The sequence below is a fragment of the Indicator indicator genome, chromosome 6, assembly GCF_027791375.1.
Source record: "Indicator indicator isolate 239-I01 chromosome 6, UM_Iind_1.1, whole genome shotgun sequence".
NCBI lineage: Eukaryota > Metazoa > Chordata > Aves > Piciformes > Indicatoridae > Indicator > Indicator indicator.
In genome coordinates, this window is record NC_072015.1 from 13,606,703 (window position 1) to 13,621,592 (window position 14,890).

General features: G+C 41.8%; 1 protein-coding gene across 1 annotated transcript; it reads left to right on the forward strand.

Annotated features, from left to right (window-relative positions):
• The first annotated feature begins 635 nt into the window (after nt 1–635).
• Nucleotides 636–13,532, forward strand: MRS2 (magnesium transporter MRS2). The gene is made up of 11 exons (XM_054381541.1): nt 636–792; nt 1,098–1,171; nt 2,376–2,412; nt 3,042–3,154; nt 3,619–3,792; nt 4,468–4,598; nt 5,279–5,395; nt 8,023–8,175; nt 9,317–9,434; nt 11,210–11,323; nt 12,427–13,532. The coding sequence occupies exons 1-11, from the start codon at nt 636–638 to the stop codon at nt 12,535–12,537; spliced, it is 1,299 nt and encodes a 432-aa protein (XP_054237516.1). The 3' UTR covers nt 12,538–13,532.
• The last annotated feature ends 1,358 nt before the right edge of the window (nt 13,533–14,890 follow it).

Genomic DNA, 14,890 nt, shown 5'->3' on the forward strand with positions numbered 1-14,890 from the left:
CTTTGAAGACGGAGTTTGCCTTCATGCTCATTTATATACTTCAGCAGAACCAACCAAAGCATAGTACTATCAGCATTGCAATTTCGTGTGTGAAAACTGCAGTTTAAAAATAGTATATGAGGAAAATAGTACGTTACTCATTAAGTTTTTAAACCTGAACCAGTTTGTCTATTTTAGATACAAGAGTAGGGCAAACGAATTTAATTGCAAGACCTTCCCTGAGGGCAGAACTGTTCTGTGGTTGGAACCCCCGTCCCCGTTTTAAAAGTAAAACCTTCAGCAAGTGGCCGAAGGTAGTGAGGCAAACCCCAGACACCGTACGGCGTACGCGTTCGTCGCCGAAGGCTACCCGAGCCTTGCGGGAACACCACCGCGGCTGACAGATCCGCACATGCCACGGCGGCCGGCGGGACACGTTGGGGACCGCAGCTACCTCTCGGTAATGGGCTCCACGCGCAGGCGGCGGGATCAGGGACAAGCTCCAACCCTGCCGGCAAGGGCAGGCGCCAATCGCGCCGGCTGGCCCTAGCCACCTCCTCCCAGGCTGCGCAGGGCTAACCCCTCAGCCTTCCGGGCTCCTCCTTCGCCGCGACTGCGCACTACGAACCGAACCGGGCCGGGCCGTGCGGGCGCCGATGCTGCGCGCCGGGCTGCTGCGCCGCGCTCTGGGCCGCCCTCGCGGCTGGGCGGGCGGCGGGTCTGTCCTGCGGGCCGCCCTGGGGCTCCTGCCGGGCCAGGGCCGGCCCGCGGGGCTGGCAGTGCCGCCGTGCGCTCGGGGGCTGCGCTGGCCAGGTAAGTGGCTGCGGATGGATTGTTGCCGGTCGCCCCGTATGGTCGGGCCTCTGTGTGCGGACCCGCGGCAGGGAGGGAGGATGAACACCCTGGCTGGGGACTGTAAAGACAGACCGGCAGTAGCTGCTCACGCTGTTACCGGACTTCCGGGCCTGCTAACAGTCCCGGACACTGCTGGGTGGGTGTCAAATTCATAGGGGCCTTCATTTCCGTGCCAGGGCATTCTGCAGATGACTTAGAGCAGGACACTACGTAATTGGAGGTGTGCAGTGTGCTGGGATTAGGAATGTCTTGTTTTTCTTCAGGTAAATTTTATCGACATGCCACGACAGAGGCCTCCCAAGCCACCTTAGCTAGCGTGTCTCCAGTTTTTGCAGTGGTAAGTATGTGCAGGTATTTTCATCAGTAAGGGCAGCTTTTGCAAGATGATGGTGCACTTTCTTTTTCTTGCTTTTTTTCTTAAAGCGTCACAGAAGCAGATGGATTAATCTCTTGGAGAACATTCCTAGTTCTCCAAGAGATGAATGTACTCTACCATGCCTAGTTCTCCAAGGCTTAAGGTACTCTACCTTGACTAGTTATGGTATACAGTGTTCATCAAGACTTTTTTTCTATGATCGAACATCCACTGGAAGCCCTCTTGCTTTAATTGTGAAGGCAGGTCAACTGTTCAAAGTGCTGCAGTCAGGTTTGTGAATGCCTTTACAAATGTCATTCCTGTGTGTGCAGTTCTAAACAAGCCTAGGATTTGGAGAAAACAGGTTGGTGTGTTTTGTTTCACAACGAGTTTGAAAGCCATTTGCAAACTGCTTCATTGGCGTGACTAGTGCCTGTGAGGGAAGGTAAGCCTTCTTGCTGAGAACGAAAAGCAGTCCTTCTGCAGCAGAGTGCATGTAGCTAGGTCCTGACCATATAATCCCTCTTGAAATCTCTAATGGAATGTATGCTTAGGTATGTTTAATTCATGGAAAGCTCCCAGTAATACAGAAGTAAGCTGCATGGTTTATGAGCAAAACAGCACCAGGAGAGGTTTAGATTTGACACTAGGAAGTATATCTTTACCAAGATGGTGATCAAACTCTGGAACAGGCTTTCAGGAGAGGTGGTCAGTGCTCCAAGCCTGTGAGTGTTTAAGAGGCATTTGGACAATGCCCTTAACATGCTTTAACTTGGTGAGCCCTGAAGTGGTCAGGCAGTTGAACTAAATGATCGTTGTAAGGCCTCTGCAACTGAAATAGTCATTTATTCTCATCCATTCTGTTCTGAGTCTGATCCTGTGTAAAATACCTTCTTCCCAGGTCTGAGCTGCTGTAAATACCTCCTTCCCAAAGTTTGCATAGGAAGGTGGTCATGCAGGTGACACTGGTTGTGTTCCCATGTGTATACAAACACAGTGAAATAAATGCCAAATTGGTGTAGTATTTTTCTTAATTGATATGAACTGTGAAGAAGGGGTATAAAAGTTGCTTTTTCTTTACGACCTATTTTCCATTTGATTTCTAGGCAAGTGCAGACATTATTAGGAATTGATTTCTTGTTTTACACTAGCTCTGTGAACATGTTTTTTTTTTCCACTCCTTTAGATGAAGCTGGACAAAGAGGGAAATACTACCTGTTTTGGTAAGTTTTCATTATAGTTTTGTTTGTTTGTATGGTTTTTGTTTGTCTTTTTTCCCTTGTCCAATACAGAAATGCCCAATTGGGAATCCATGTGGGGTAGAAGATTTGAGATACTTCACTGTATTTATTTGGGATATTACAATGTATCCTCTGGTTTGCTGCTGTCTATTGTTCTTCTTCGCATCTTAATTTTTAACCATTTTTATATACTCTTAAATAATAGTTTGAAAATAGCATATACCATTTCTCACAGGAAGTCGATTTTTACTTTATCTTTTCATTTTTTGACCAGCATGCTACTTTCCCTGCCTTGTGTTTCCCTTACTATAGGATGACATGTGCTTTCTCAAACAAGTCACTTGGTTTCTGACAGGAAATTAATTTTGTCATGGCAAACTTGTACATCTAGAAACACTCTCTTTATGCTCAGTCATCTGAACTTTGTAAAAAAACTACAAAAAAAAACTTTGTAAAAAAACTACATTGAGGAATCAATGGGAGGCAAACTGTTTTAAAGAGTCTGTTATCACAGCTCTTTTTTTCTATTGTGGGACTTAGTAACACACTGAAATGCAATTTCGGAACTTGCATGCTTTTGCCCTAAATGTCTTAAAATATTTCTATGATAGAAAAGAAGAAAACTGAATTGTATCAAGAACTGGGTCTTCAGGCTCGGGATCTAAGATTTCAACACCTAATGAGCATTGCAACTAGGAACAACAGGATCATCATTAGAATGGAGGTAACAATTTCCCTGTAGCTGAGTGTAAACTTGAGCTATGTCTTATACTTGCCACTTTCCTTTTCTTGCACAGTTCTTTTAATACAAGCTTTCTATGGCATGCAGTCCAGCAGTAAACGTGTCTTTGGAACCGTGCCTAGCAGTCAGAGGTACAGGTTTACCAACAGTACATGTTAATGACCATGTTCCTAGTTGAGCATAGGAGAAACATTACTAACATTGTCATAGAAGTAAGGACTTGGGAAGAAGCCTCTTTTCAGTCATACCACCACTAGCAGAGTGCTGTCTGAACCATGGGGAATCCTCTTGTTTGTAGTTAGCATGAGATTCTGTCATTTTCCTACCTGAAGGGATTATTTGAAGAGTTGCTTTATGAAAGCCTAAATTATCAAATACCTGACAGAATTATGAAAAATCCTCACAGCTTTTTTTTCTCAGGCTCCTGTATATACTGTCTTTTTCAGTTCTTGAAGGCTGTCGTGACACCAGAGTTTCTTCTGATACTCGACTGTCGTAATTTAAATCTGGAGCACTGGCTTATCAATGAACTAGCACCTCAGCTGGCTGGGGAAGGCCAACTAGTTACATACTCCCTGCCTTTTGAATTCCGAGCCATAGAAGCAATCCTGCAGTACCGGGTGAGCTATGCCAGTTTTATTTAAATTATTTTTGAAGTTGTTGCTTCATAGAAAGGACAATATGATTTTTTTAATTGCGTTAATGTTTCTACACATTTGTTTATGTATTCCACATCTGCTGGTGGAGATCTTTTTTTGTTTTGACTTTTGTTGCTTTATTTTTTTTATGGGTTTGTCTGTATGCATGTTTTCACTCGTGTCCTGAGAAAGTGCTAATTGGATGAAATGGCTTCACCATCATTTGGTCGATTAAAAACCAAGTCAGGGTACCTTTCTAAACACATGCTGTAGCTGAAATGGAAGTCACTCAAAAGCACTGAGGTTTTTGGGCACTTGGGCAGGAGCCTGATAACGATTTCTAGCTACCTTTAAAAATCTATACATGCTAATGCTAATACGGCATTTGTAGACAAATAGTGTTTCAACTTCGGTAGCCTTATTGGTGTGTTTGTCAATGGGTTTCAGTTCACTGCAAATCCCTTTTATAAAATACTGTTTTGCACTGGCTTTGTCTTCTAAATCATGTCCCTATAGTAACTGTTTCCCAGGCACTGGAAAACAAATTGCGCTAACTGTCTGTTCCTGTGAATTCTGTGCTCAGAGACAGAACTTGGATGCCCAGGTCATTCTAAAGGGATTGCTTTAATTCTTACGAAGGATCATGTTGTTATCTAGATCAGCAAACTGCAAGGGAGACTTAACACTTTGCAGCCTCAGATCCTTGAGACACTGGAAGCTCTAGTGGACCCCAAGCTTTTGTCTGTGGATAGGAGTAAACTACACATTCTCCTGCAAAATGGCAAGAGGTAAATAAGAGTAAGCCGTGAAGAGTCTGCAAGGTGACCATAGAAAATTCTGTGCAATGAAATATTAGAAAAATGGTATCTAATATTGATTTTCTAGATTACTGTAATGCTGGGTTGTACCATATACTTTTAAATGTAAAAAACAGTATATTAAATACCTAGTGATATGGGGAAAAGCAGGAAAAGGGAAATCTGTTCCAAGTTGTCAGAAACACAGTTGAGCTTCTTAAATAGCATCTGAAAGAACAAAATAATAACTAATTGAACAAAATAGCATCACGAAAATGTTCCTATAAGATTAGCCCCTGGACCTATGCTTTAAGATTATTAGTACTAATACAATAGCACTTTCATGTATTAGCCTCTCTGGTATGACAGTGCAGATATGCACTTATTACGTGCTCATGGACTGCTTGTCTTTTCTGACTTACATATATATCCAGGAAACAACATCTGAATCCTTTTTGTGTCTGTAACCTGCAGGTCCCCAGACAGATCACTGCCACTACTAAATGTGTGGCTTGTAGAGAATTTTTCAAAGGAACTCCAGAACCCTGCAAGGAAGTGTTCCTTGGCCATTCCATCTGGCAAGGGTGCTGGCTGGCAAACTCATTTAAAGATTACATTTGTGCTCTAGTGCCAGTGGGGATTACTTGACCTTTTGCCTGTTCTTTCTTCAGCTTGTCAGAACTGGAAACAGATCTTAAAGTTTTCAAAGAAACAATTCTGGAGATCTTAGATGAAGAAGAATTAATAGAAGAGCTCTGTCTATCTAAATGGACTGATCCACAAGTATTGTATGTATATTTTGAAACCGCATACTTTTTTAACAGTGTGTTTTGCCTAAGGAGAACTTGAACACTAAACTGAGTGTTCCCTGCCAAAAAGCAAAAAGAAAAAACACTTTCTAATTTTTTTAAACCCTAATGCTAGCTGCTTTAGAATTCATTGCATTTACCATTTTGGAGAGGGACTTCATTAGCTCTAGTCATATTACGCAGTTTCAAGTAGTTCTTGGCATAACAGGCCACCTCATCTAGTATGTAATGGCATATCAGCAGGGTAGCAGGAAGAGAAAAAGCAGATACAATTTTTTGATACAAGTTCACACTTTGTGGAAGAATTCTCTTCCGTTTCACCTAAAGAGTGAGAAGCAGATGTTAGGGTTAGAGTCTTAAATAGGTCAGGCACCATACTTCCTTTGTAAGAAGTATTCTGAACACCTTGCCTCTAGCTTTTATGCTCACCAGCAGAACCTTAAGGGAAGAGACCTTGGAATAATCTTGTTGAGCACCTGAAGAGCAGCATTTCAGAAGAATGTATATGCAGAAGTAGCTCTGGTGCAGTCTCTCAAATTCCAGTGAAAGACAGTGCACAGCAGCACCAGCACCAGCTGCTTTAACAAAAATTTAAAAGCAAAATGATAGTCTATCAGATCTCAATATGGTTTGGGCTGAATTGTATTTAAATCTTGGGCATATGGATGTGTTTTATCTTTAAGCAGATAACAGAAACTACATTTTAGAGTCCATTTTTGCCTAACCACATTGCATGAATACTGTTTGTACAGTAGCATGGGTTTGAACTGGGGAGATAGTTTCTTGCCCTATAGAGCTTTGTCTAAATATGCAGCAGGTTGGGACACAATTTGCATTTCTAACGCATCTGTTGGAGCAGTAGTGAGAGGGCTCTGAATTCAGGTTGCTCCTGATCCAGTAAACAGTCTTCATCCCGTTTTTTCTCACAGTCTTCCTTTGGGCTTAATACAAGCTACTGCCTCATGGTAGACAATGTGTAGGGAACATCTAGGAAAGATACCAAGGTCACCTTACACTCCTAAAGTCATCCCTTCTTTCAGACACCATTGCACAAGAGTACGAAGTGGTGGAAGGTTATGCAGAGAGTGCCGGAGCCATGCTACAGGATGCAGTGAAGCAGACCATGCAAAGGCATACCAGGAAACACAGCAGCACATTTGCAGGCAGGCTAGCAGTTTGTGGGACCCAGAAATGATGCAGGTGATGTCTGGTATTTTATGAACTTCAGAGGCCTGATGTGTGGAGAAAACCAGTTAGGCATGTAGGTGCCATCAGAGGTGATTTGCAGCAGGGATGGTGGGCTGAGCCCAGAATGGCAAGATGAGGCAGATGATGTATCTTTGTGTGAAGAAATGGCAGACTGTTGGAGGCTCATAAAACAGATGTGGGCTAATTAATGAAAGCAAATCAGGTGGCAGTTATTTTCAAGCCCCTGTGCCTGTTTCCCTTTGTATATTCACAGAGGAACTGACACAAAGATACTTGTCAAATTTAAGACCTTGAGTTGATCTGCAATACAGCAGATAGTGCTCTTGAGACTTTCAGGTCTGGAACTCCTCTCATTTGTGTGCAATAAAATCTTCAGGGTTCGAAGGACTTTACAATCAGCCTAGCTGCTTCAAGGTTTCTGCCCCATAAGAGAGAAAATAAGGGCTCTCTTAAAGGTCCTCAGGAAGTAAGACATAGAGCTTTCTTGGAAAACCATTTCAGAGAGGTTCCTTTAACAGACAGCAATGCCAGGAGGCGTTTCTTGAAAAAAGTTTAGTCTAAGAAATGACATCATATAACAAAGGAAAAAATTTACAAAGAATCTTCCTGGCTTTGCTGCTAGTTTCTAAGTTCTTGTGGATCTCAGATGCTTCAGCTTTCATCTATCAAGCATGAACAATCCTGTACACTGCCAGAAACATACATGTTCCATGTTCCAGAGGAGGCTGCTGTGCCTGCAGTCAAACCATGAAGTTGGATTAAATTCTCTGACAGAGTTGACTTACGAGAGCAGCATCTTCAGTTTGATGCTCATTCTTCAGCTGCTCCATGCTCCCAAAATGTTTTGCAGTAATTACTGTGTATAGCTGAAACCCCTTACAGCTAAACTATTTCAATATACACCTAAGACATCTCTCTCGCTGTGTAACTGTTTGTGTGTTGACTTATGTGGTTATGTTTTAGTCTTGGGAATTTCTGACTGCACTGTTACCAGCATCCATCACTTGAGGACTTCAAGAAATTAAGCATCTTCTTTCAAAATTGTCAGTAACTTGTAATAATAATAATATAAACATTTGTGGTAATGCAAACTTTATAAATAATATAAAATAATATAACTTTATAACTTCTTCTTATATGAGGAAGTAAGATTTGTGTTGTGCATGTCTTGGGCATATCAAATGCTAACTGCTCTACTCAATTGCCTACACCAATCAGCTGATGGGTATAAAAACATGCCTTTATTTTAAGCAGTTGGTATTAATGGAAGTTCCTTACTGAAAAGATTGGAATTTGAGATCTAGTGTCCCCTGCAAACCTTATGTGTCTTAACACATCAATAGCACACTTCTGTACAAAGTGTAGCTAACCAGAAAAATGTAAATTGTTGCTCACAGTGAGGAGAGTACATCTGGGATTGACCATGCAGAGGAAATGGAGCTGCTGCTGGAGAACTATTACAGACAAGCAGAAGATCTTGCAAATGAAGCTCGTGAACTCAGAGTGCTCATTGATGACTCAGAAAGCATAATCTTTATCAACCTGGACAGGTTAGCTACCTATCTATTCTGGACTGCCAGAAGTTGAGCAGAATTAAATGCTGCCTAGTTCTTTTTGAGTCTGCCTGCAAGGAAAGTTGGGGAATTCCATCTCCCCGAGGGTTTATATGGACTTGAACTGCACAAGAAGTTGCATAGCACTTCTCTTATCAGTGATCTGGCTAGAGCAAAGCAACAGGATGGTCTAATTAGTATGTGTGCAAGTCTCTCTATGTTGGCATCAATTTTTCTCTAGCAGGAGAAACCAAGCTTCTCCTAAGTCCTTCTGGACAGCTATTCAGCAATGGAAATGTCTGCAAATTCAGGGACAAAATAAAATTATACTTAGGAAGGTTTACTCTTAATTCAGAAAAAAAAAAAGAGTTATGTAAGAGTCTGATTAGGCTATTGAGGTGGTCAGTACAAGCTGTATTACCAGTCTGTGGCATGATAACTTTGGAATGAGTAACTTGCAAGAAAAGTATTTTTTTCCTCTCTCTGTATTCTAGAATTTTCACTACTAGTCAGCTTTCTTACTAAAAAGTAATTGTAGCTTGCATTCACCAGTGTGTACCACACTATCTCTGAGGTCAGTGTTTAATACTCTTTCTCCTCCTTATTGGGGAGTTATTAGTAGAAGCAATTGATGGATGCTGCATCAGGAAAACACAAAAATCCTTTTGGGGAAGACTTGAATACCGAATCCTCCAAAACAGGCTGAAGTATAGTCAGTATAGTCTGCAGCACTTACTGACTACTTCTTGTAAGTATATTAATTTGCAAGATAAGAGTAAATTTTTTCTCTTGTGACTACAGACATGCACATTCCAGGCAGTTAGTGGTGAGAACACACTTTTCTGTGGAAATTTACTGTTGCTCGCTGTACATACATCTCTAAGCAGTGAGTGATGCTGGGAAGCCTGCTGAGATTAAGCAGAACCTGCTGCTTTAGAGGTATCCTGGTGCAGCAATTTCAAAATGGTAGTCTTTTTTTTTTTTTTTTACTGTTGTTTCATGAGCTTTGTCACTGGGTTGCCTCATTCCAGTATGACTCTTTCACCATTTGTTTTTAGTGCATGCTGTATGGAATTTGAGAATTTAGGCAGCAAATCAACTTTTGGGTTCCTCTTACAGATGTTTCTCCCTTCTTTAGCCACCGTAACGTGATGATGAGACTGAACTTGCAGCTGACTATGGGGACTTTCTCTCTCTCTCTCTTTGGGCTCATAGGAGTTGCCTTTGGTATGAACTTGGAGTCATCTCTTGAAGAGGTATGGAATGAATGCTGCTTTTATGGGTGACATAAAATGTGGGCCCTACTCTCACAACACATTTTGTATTCAGTACAACATTCTTCCACAGGTAAAGCTCCAGATTTATATTTCTGTGTGAACAGAATTTAGTCCAGTGATTCCCATGTTCGCACAGCCACTTTTTTGTAAGCAAATTAGTGTATGGCTACCTGCACAGTATTGCAGCCTTTTTACCTATTTAATATCCATGGAAAACAACAGAGTTACAGTTGTATAAGGACTGACTCTAAGTCAGCACTAAGGGTTTTGTAATCATCTGTTCTTCTGAAAAGACCAGTTTTGTTTTCCAGATACAATGGTATCAGGCAGGCAGCGAGGGCATTTCCAGCAGGAGAGGAAATAGTCTATTGCCAATTTCATGTTTACACCCATGCTGGAGTGGTGTGGGTGTACAGTCTTGGGTGTACAAATTCACAATTGCATATGCTATCTTTAAACCAAAAAAACCCAAACAAACAAGCAATGTCCAAATGGAGACCAGTGACAAGTGGCCCTCAAGGGTCAGTACTGGGACCAGTACTGTTTTACATCTTTGTCAGCAGAATGGAGTGTAACCTTATCAAATTTGTGATGACACCAAGCTGTGTGGTCTGGTTGGCATGCTGCATGGAATGGATGCCATGCTCAGGGACTTGGACAGTCTTGAGAGGTGGGCCCAAACCAACATCATGAAGTTCAGCAAGGCCAAGTGCAAGGTCCTGCATCTCGGTCAGGGCAATCTCAAGCACAAATACAGGCTGGGTGAGGAGTGGCTTGAGAGCAGCCTTGAGGAGAAGGATTTGGGAGTGTCAGCTGATGAAAAACTCAAGATGAGCTGGCAATGTGCACTTGCAGCTCACCAAGCCAACCATATCCTGGGCTGCATCAAAAGAAGTGTCATCAGCAGGATGAGAGAGGTGATTCTTCCCTTCTACTCTGCTTTCATGAGACCCCTTCTGGAGTACTGTGTCCAGTTCTGGTGCCCTCAGGACAGGAAAGACAGAACTGCTAGAGCAGGTCCAGATGAGGGCCATGAAGATGATCAGAGGGCTGAAGCACCTTCCCTATGGGGACAGGCTATGAGTGTTGGAACTGTTTAGCCTGATAGAAGAGAAGGTTCCAGGGAGACCTTATAGCAGCCTTCCAGACCTGAAGAGGACCTACAAGAAAGCTGGAAAGGGACTGTTTGCAAGAGTTTGTAGTGATAGGATGAGAGGGAATGGAGTGTAGCTGGAAGAGGGTAGATTTAGACTGGATATTAAGAAAAAAATCATTAGAGTGAAAGTGGTAAGACACTGGAATAGGTTGCCCTGGGAGGTTGTGGATGCCCCCTCCCAGAGGTGTTTAAGGCCAGGTTGGATGAGGCCTTGAGCAACTTGATCTAGAGGAAAGTGTCCCTGTGCATGGTAGGGGCTTGGAATTAGATGATCTTTAAGATCTGTTCCAACCTAAACTACTCTATGATTATATGAAAGCAAAGACTTCTTGCTTTCCACATCCAATGTATAGAGTAGTTGAGTTTCCAAACTTCTGATGAAGAATGGAAGGAAAACCTTTATGGGACAGTTACAAAATACACTGATTTCCTAAATAAAATGCTTTGCTGTGGAACAGCCCTGTTCCCAAGGTAGGGCTCAGTGTTGATGGTAGTTTACCACTTCACATATATATATGGAGATCATTGGTGCAGAGTGAGAGATCTGGATAAATCCTGAAGAGAGAGTGTATGACTAATGGGAACATTCTGTTGGTAGGATCCCAGAATATTTTGGCTGGTGACAGGGATTATGTTTCTGGGAAGTGGTCTGATATGGCGACGCTTGCTTTCCTTCCTTGGGCGGCACCTAGAACCTCCGCTACCTCCTCACGTACGTATGGCTGACTGGGACTTCTGCTTCAGACTCTGCATGTTCAGTCCATTTCTAAACACAAAATAAGCTGTAGTAGAGGGATGGGCCACAGAGTATGGGAGAATTCAGCTCAGTGTCTGCTCCTTGATGAAAGAGAAGGTTCTCCCTAGCTGGATTGAATGAGATGAGATGCCCTGGCAAAGATGCTTGAGGAGTAAGATACTGCTTGCTGTTGCCAGAAGTGAAGCTGCAGGCTCCTGACACATGCTGTGTTTACTTTCACCTGGAAGTTGAGGTTAATGTGAGAAGCAGCCCTAATTTGCTTTCTCAAGCTGCTGCAGCAGTCTGTTCATAGTAACGGACAAAAACAGATGCTGTCCTCTTTATCCCAAGCACATACTAACTCTGGATCTCTAATCCCTGTCTTGTAAAAGAGAAGGTACTGATAAAAGGATGATGAGTACAGGTACTAGCTGTAGCATCTCTCTGGAGAAGGATGCCATGGTCGTGATGTCCTCATGCCCAGTATGAGGTTTGTAATGGCTCTTTACACACACAAGCTGTCTTTCTTTTCCCTTGACACTGATGGCATCTTAGAGCCCTATTGTAGCAAGCTGCATGAAGATTTCAATGGTGACCATCTTCAGATTAGCAACATTTTTTACAGGCCATCTTTCCTGGTGACCACCCTTTCCTGATAAAGCTTGCAGGACTGCATTGTCTACCACTGTTCTGTACTCCGGTATTTATAACAAGGCAGTATCAGTAAATTCAAAATTTAGGTTGCTACAAGTGACAAAAATGAGACCCAGATAAATGGCCTTTTCTACTCTTCCTTGCCACCAAGAGGCAGATAGAAGTAGTTCATTGTGGACTGTTGACTGGCTACAACTAACTGACTTTTTCTCAAGTGTTGCTCACAATCAAACTCCAGCAAATACTGACTCTGTCTTGGAGAAATGTACTGACGGGGGATTAGGGTGGAAGAAGCCACAGGCAGTGTCCTGGAAATTAGAGGAGAAAAATCAGAGTCTCTGCACGCCTCTGTGAACCTCTGTTTCCTTCTACTACCTGTGGAGCAGCTTCTCATGTCAACACAAGCTATTTTGTATTTTGCCTAGGTTTCTGAAGTTTTGAAAAAATCCCAACCAGCAGCTGGAAGAGTGGAGATAAAGAACAGCTTTAAAGCAGAAACATTTGGACTCAGCAGAAGCGCATTAATGAATCGATAGGAAGAGCAGGAACAGAGACTTTGTTACAGGGCAGCCTTTGGATACTTCCTTTGCATTTGCTCTTCCTTATTGAAAACCACAAGAATTTTTACATTCACTTATTCAATATATTTTTTTTTTCTTGGTGCCAAAGAAAAAAATATGGTGAGATTTTAATTCTTACGGAGGAAAGGAGAGAAACACAAGGCAAACTGGTAACATGCTTTCCACAGTAGTCTCACCTCCACCCCACAATATGTTCCATTAGTTTTATGAATCACATACACATCCTTACTTTTTCAGGGTACTCTCCTTTGAAGTGTTTATGTCAAATACTTCACTTCTTTCTTAGAGAACAGTATTGCTACCTTAAAGGATGACAGCAGTCAGCATTCATCAGTAATTCTGGTTCTGAGCTGCAGATCTAGGAATCCGACTTAAGTGTCAAAGGAAAATATATCCCAAATGTGGCCTTTTTAATGGAGTTTTAAGGCCATTTCTCTTTGCAGAGAACCAAGTTTTCTAAAGTATATTTTTGTGAAGCATCACGTCTAAATCAGCAGTAACCAGAAATAATAGTCTCCCTTATTTTGAGTGAGCAATAACATTGGCTTTGAAATGTAGCTACTTGGGTATTTTTTTAACAATTAATTAAGGCTCAGAACGTGCAGTTTTAGTAACAGGAAAAGCAGGCTGATTGTAACACACATTTGTGCTTGGCATCATCCATGGAACAACTTCTCATGTTACAAGGACTGATTGAGATGCTGGTAAAAATAAACAGACTAGTCATGGGTTTCTCTTAAACTGGGCTCTCCTTTCTCTATTTGTCTCTCTAAGAAGACAAGACAAAGCACCGACTAGCCTGCATCACAGTAAGTACCTGGGTTAGGAAAGGTGTGGAAGCCTGGTGTCCTCTGGTGGACTGAAAGAAGGATGAAAATTCTTGTGCCCACTACTTTTCTTGACTGTTGACTGTGAGGGTGTAGTTTTGCACTACTGTCTCAGTCTGTAAAGGGAGCATGACCTCCTTCTGAATCAGGTCTCAAATGTTTATTTGTTGTTTGGGTTTTTTTAAATCTCTAGCACACAGTGAGCAGCTGTGAATATATTTACTCAGGACTAAGGAGTCAAAAATGAAAATAAAAAAGGCACATACATTAAAATTATACAGGCCTGTGATCTTTGGTTAAAATTGGTTTTACAGATTTGTTTGTTCTTGCTCTGTATGTGACTTCAACTACAGATATGAAAGGCAGGTGAAGGTGAAAAAAATAATGGCATTTGTAAGGTTTTTGAGGTTTTTAGCTGAATCTTTTGCAGCCTCATTGCTTAGCAGGTAGAGCTGTAAAAAAACTTCTAAACTGAGCAATTCAGTGGAAAGAAACTGGTTTACATACCTTGGAAAGCCTGGTGGGTAAAGGGATATGGATGCTGATGTTTTCAACCAAGTTGCATTAGGCCTCTACTGAAATGTGTGGGTGCAGCTGTTTGGGATGCTTTCATGTAAGCTTTCCAAGCTCTGTCTTTTGTGCAGAGTAGCTTCTGTGAACCGTATTGGCTTGTTTTCCTGTACATGGCTGATTAAAAGCACAATAAAAGCACTGAGAGACACATCTGTTACACAACTGCCTTTCTCTCTACATATATATGCCTATGTTTAATGGTTTTCTTATGGTTCAAGTAATCAAAATGCATTCATATGCATTAAAACTACTTTCACACACATAAACAAACAAAAAAAAACCAAAAACAAACAAACAAACAAAAAACCCAACAAACCAAAAAACCCAAAGCCTGTGGAGGCTGTATATTGTCTCTCTCTGAGAGACAATTCCTACAAAGGTAAGGTAAGGAGTGTCACACCTTGGAGTATGGCCTCCAGAATTCTGGGCTGTTCCACTGACACGTTATTTAAAATAAAAATAACGCCTTATTTTTATGAAGGAGGTAAGAAAGGGAAAAATGCATCTATGTGTGTGCACAGACTAGAGTTGGTAATAATAGCATCACATCTTGCTGCTTGAATTGTTTAATAGATAGTTGATGCACATGTTAAACCTGCATCATACAAAATTAATTAGTTGAAGACAATACTGTTAGACAGTAATAGCTGTTAACAATTCTCAATTACCACGGTCATGAAACTTTATATGAAAAAAATAAAGACAGGATGTCAGAGCAGTCTTAAGCACAAGTGCAAAAGCATTTCCTAAGACTCAATCAGTCCTGCTTGTGCTTTTCTCCCTGGGAAACTGCGGCTGCTGTGCACCCTGAATGCAGGCTTCCGGACTTGTTACAGACAGCAGGAATCCTTTTGATTGGTACTCACCTTTCTGTCTGGCTTAGAGGAGCTCCTCCTCCATGCTTATTA

Coding starts and splice junctions, on each gene's coding strand:
- MRS2 (XM_054381541.1), top strand. CDS start 636: ATGCTGCGCGCCGGGCTGCTGCGCCGCGCTCTGGGCCGCCCTCGCGGC. Junction 4,599..5,278: donor CTCCTGCAAAATGGCAAGAG/GTAAATAAGAGT, acceptor TTCTTTCTTCAG/CTTGTCAGAACTGGAAACAG. Junction 8,176..9,316: donor ATCTTTATCAACCTGGACAG/GTTAGCTACCTA, acceptor TCCCTTCTTTAG/CCACCGTAACGTGATGATGA.